Source organism: Gracilinanus agilis, chromosome 4 (genome assembly GCF_016433145.1).
Source record: "Gracilinanus agilis isolate LMUSP501 chromosome 4, AgileGrace, whole genome shotgun sequence".
Classification (NCBI taxonomy): domain Eukaryota; kingdom Metazoa; phylum Chordata; class Mammalia; order Didelphimorphia; family Didelphidae; genus Gracilinanus; species Gracilinanus agilis.
Genome location: NC_058133.1, coordinates 117,547,905 through 117,552,251, shown reverse-complemented (window position 1 = coordinate 117,552,251; position 4,347 = coordinate 117,547,905). Strand labels below are relative to the sequence as shown.

The following is a 4,347-nucleotide window of genomic DNA, read 5'->3' as shown; positions in this document are numbered from 1 at the left end:
TCTGAAGGGAGCTTGAGGTGCTCCGCCGGGTCCCGCAGGGTCTTCTCACTCCGGCCCCGAAGGTCTTGGCGGTAGTAGTTGGGAGGAAGATCGGTTCCCTGGGGCTCCCAGGAGTCCCGGCCGGACTTAGGACCGCGCGGGGTCACTCTCGCTCGGGGAGCCTTTTCTGCCCGCCTGCGGGCTCCAGTCTAGCTGCGTAGGGCCCGTCCCGGGCTTGACGAATCCCGAAGCCATGGGGTGCTGGGGTCGGAACCGGGCCCGGCTGCTGTGCATGCTGTCGCTGACCTTCATGTTCATGGTCCTGGAGATGGTGGTGAGCCGGCTGACCTCGTCGCTGGCGATGCTCTCGGACTCGTTCCACATGCTGTCCGACGTGCTGGCCCTCATCGTGGCCTTGGTGGCGGAGCGCTTCGCCCGGCGGACCCAGTCCACCCAGAAGAACACGTTCGGCTGGATCCGGGCCGAGGTGATGGGCGCCCTGGTGAACGCCATCTTCCTGACCGGCCTCTGCTTCGTCATCTTGCTGGAGGCCATCGAGCGCTTCATCGAGCCCCACGAGATAAAGCAACCGCTGGTGGTCCTCGGGGTCGGTGTGGCGGGACTCGTGGTCAACCTGCTCGGACTCTGCCTCTTCCACCACAACGGCTTTGGGCAAGGGGGTGAGTCCGGCGGGGGCCATGGCCACTCCCACGGGGGCCACGTCCATGGCCACAGTCACGGCAAGGGGGTCCGGGGCAAGAGCAACCGCAGCGGGGGCAACAACAGCAACCTGACTGAGAGCGAGCGGGCCACCGACGGGGAGGAGACCAACAACTTGGTCATCAGTAGCAGCAAATCGAACGGGATGAAGCTGGAACGAGAAGGTAGGAAGGAAGGAGGGTGGCTGGGGGAGGTCGCCGCCCGCCCTGCGCTGGCTGCGGGCTGGGGGGCTCTTGGTCCGCTGCTAACCCCCGGCCGGGCCCAGGGAGAGAGACGAGAGGGACCTGCACCGCCCTCTGGTGTTGGATGAGGGCGCAGCCGGCCTCTCTCGCCTCGCCTGGGATTCCCCCACGTGGAGCAAAGACTTGACATCCCCTAACCGCTTGACACACACCCACCCGAGCCTCGTAAGGGGAGCTGACGGGCTAGCTGAGGGGGGGAGGAGTGCTGAATTTGTTGCAAAGACGCCCAGATTCCTTCCTGCCCTGCCTCGGCCACTTGCTGGGGGCAAAGAAATCACTTACTTTCCTTGGGCCCAAGTTTTCCCCTCTCCAAAAAGTAAGGTGTTGGACTGATGACCTAAGGTTAAGCCAGTAAGGATGTGGTGTTGTACGTGGAGGCTACCGAAAAAGGCCGAGAGAGTCACTTCCCCCAAAGAGCTCACATTCTTATGGGAGGAGGTGACATGCAAAAGAACTAACTAACTGTATATATACCAGAAAAATGGTAGTAAATTGGCGGGCATCTCACCTGCGAAAGGCCTTTTGAAGAAAGGATTTAAATGGAGGCTTGTAGGAAGCCAGGAGGCAGAGGAGAAAGAGATCATTCAAAGCATTTGTACCAGGGGCCAGGGAGGTGGAAAAGCAGGAGAGAATTGCAAAGAATTCCAGTGTTGTTGCATGGTAGAATATGGGATAGCCTCCGGTCCACCCAGCTCTAATATCCTATTCTGTACAAGAAGGAAACATATTCTGGCACCTGGGATTTAACTCTAACAGTACTTAGTCCACACAGGGAGACAAGTGCTGGGCTGGGGGTTGGTGGTGATCTGTTTTGTAAAAGACCTTTAAGAAGATGGTAGCTTACTTCTTTCTAACACTCTTAAGAGTTAGCTTTTCCATTGAACAAGCATTTGATTAAGGGTTTTCTTTTATGAATGGATAATGTGTTTCATCCTTGGTCTTGTGAAATCATATGCTGATTTATCTCTTGGAGTGTTGGCTGTCTGCTGTCAGTCTGATATGGCCCCATTCAGTGACTTCAGACTCCCTAAAACAAAAGCCAAAAGATGGTGTTAAATGATTTAACTCAACCCTTTATGGATTTCTTCCTACTCCCAATAGGATGTTGATTCTAGGTGTTAAATTGCTCCAATATGTGGTTCTTTAATAGATTTTACCTTTAAATAGTTAGTTAAAAGGAACCTGAGAGAAAGAAAGTTCAGCTTTTTTATATAACAGCCTCTGTATTTGTTGATTGCTATTGTCAGTTCTTCATTAAATGTCCTAATTGAATGAATTATACAACTAAAATTGGTTTTAAGCTCAAGGTAATCAGAAAACTGTGAATGACTAAAGGGGAAAAAAAACCTAGAATTGAGTGTCTAATAGTATCACTTTAGACTAGTAGGTTATTTCTACATTTAGGCTTAAGTTTGGAGTTAATAGCCCTTAGACCTACCTATTTATTCCTGAAGGTGTACAGAGATCTTTGTTAAACATTTTGTGGAAGTTTTTCTTCCCTCTTAACAGGGGAAAGAGGCAGAATTAACTTAATAACTTAATCAGTACCCATTCAGAGAAGTTCTAGCCAAGATTGTGCTCCTACCCATTAAATATATATTTATATTCCAGAGGCACTAAAGACCATCTAGGCTGTTATCATCCCTTTTAGCCCTAAAAAGCAGTTCTGAGAATATAAACTTTTGTTTGTGTGAACATTTTCTAAATGTGGTAATAATTTTGCATCTCTTTGTAGAAGAACAAGACAGAGACCCTGCAATGGATGTGCAAGTTAATGGGACCCTTATTGTTGATGATTCAGACAATTTAGATTCGGAAGATGAAGATAATAGGGGACAACTTAACATGCGTGGAGTTTTTCTGCATGTCTTTGGAGATGCCTTGGGTTCGGTAATTGTAGTGATAAACGCCTTGGTCTTTTTCTTTTCCTGGAAATCTTGTCCTGAAGGAGTGCTCTGTAAGAACCCATGTGTCCCTGACCCCTGCGAGGCATTTGTAGGTATAATTAATAGTACTGATCCAGTAGGTGAGGTTGGTCCTTGCTGGGTGCTATATTTAGATCCGACTCTTTGTCTTGTAATGGTTGGAATACTTTTTTATACTACTTATCCATTACTTAAGGAATCTGCCCTTATCCTTCTGCAAACTGTACCTAAACAAGTAAATATCAGAAATTTGAAAATGGAACTTCGAAGTGTTGATGGAGTCGAAGAAGTTCATGAATTGCATGTTTGGCAGCTTGCTGGAAGTAGAATCATTGCCACTGCTCATATAAAATGTCGGGACCCTGCATCTTACATGGTGGTGGCTAAAAGCATTAAAGACGTTTTTCACAATCACGGAATCCACGCCACTACTATTCAACCTGAATTTGCTAGTGTAGGCTCTAAATCAGGTGTTACCCCATGTGAGCTTGCCTGTAGAACTCAATGTGCATTGAAGCAATGTTGTGGGACAGCACAAAAAAACAAGGAAACAGAAAAGGCCCCAGTTAGCATTTCTTGTTTAGAACTTAGTGACAATTTAGAGAAGCAGCCCAGGAGGACTAAAATTGAAAGTATACCTGCTGTTATGATAGATATAAAGAAGATGCCAAACAAGCCACCTGAATCATCTATGTAAGTTTTCAAAACATGTGATGTTCAACTTGTTTTCATCTACAAGAGGAAGAGACTCTCCATTGAAATCCTAAGTTTGCCAAGTAGTATAATTGCTGAAGTCCTTGTTTTGGTCACACTGTTTAATTCTATTTTTGTAAGAACATAATGGAATTGCATAACACAAAGTTTTATATATATTACAACTTTGTGATTATCAGTGCACAGTACAGCTATGCTGTAACAATTTTGGAAAGCCAGTTTTAACACTATGTTACATTTTTTTTGGTTAAAAGTAAGTATAAACCTTGTATAACATAATGATACTTTTGATTTCAGTTTTCCCATAGCAAAACTTAATTGGGGATAAATAAATTAAAATTAATTTGTTACTAGAATTTCTCTGTTTTGTCTTTCCCCTCATCCAATGTTTTACTTTTATTTGAGAATTTTTGATGAAACTTGAAATAGTAATTTTTTTTGTTTCTTTAGACATTTTAGATTACATTTTCCTTCCCCATTTGAAATTATTACATAGCATAATGGTAGCATTTAAAAAAAAAAACCGACTCATGGATGTTAATGGGAAAAGTTATTCCATTTTTTTTCATGTGGAGCAATTTTATCATTTTACCAAGAAAAAGATCAATTACTATCTTGTATTAAGTTCTGTTCTTTATTGCTGAGTATTATTCCAATTGAAATGTGAGACAATTAAATGGGAAACTTCCGTTTTATGTACATAATAGGTTTGAAGAAGAGTATAAAAAGTTCACCCAACTGAACATCATTTAGATTCTTTTATAACT

The 4,347-nt window shown here is 44.6% G+C and overlaps 1 protein-coding gene across 1 annotated transcript; it reads left to right on the top strand.

Moving 5' to 3' along the window:
* The first annotated feature begins 232 nt into the window (after window positions 1-232).
* On the top strand, window positions 233-4,061 carry SLC30A1 (solute carrier family 30 member 1). The gene is made up of 2 exons (XM_044673877.1): window positions 233-863; window positions 2,692-4,061. The coding sequence occupies exons 1-2, from the start codon at window positions 233-235 to the stop codon at window positions 3,561-3,563; spliced, it is 1,503 nt and encodes a 500-aa protein (XP_044529812.1). The 3' UTR covers window positions 3,564-4,061.
* The last annotated feature ends 286 nt before the right edge of the window (window positions 4,062-4,347 follow it).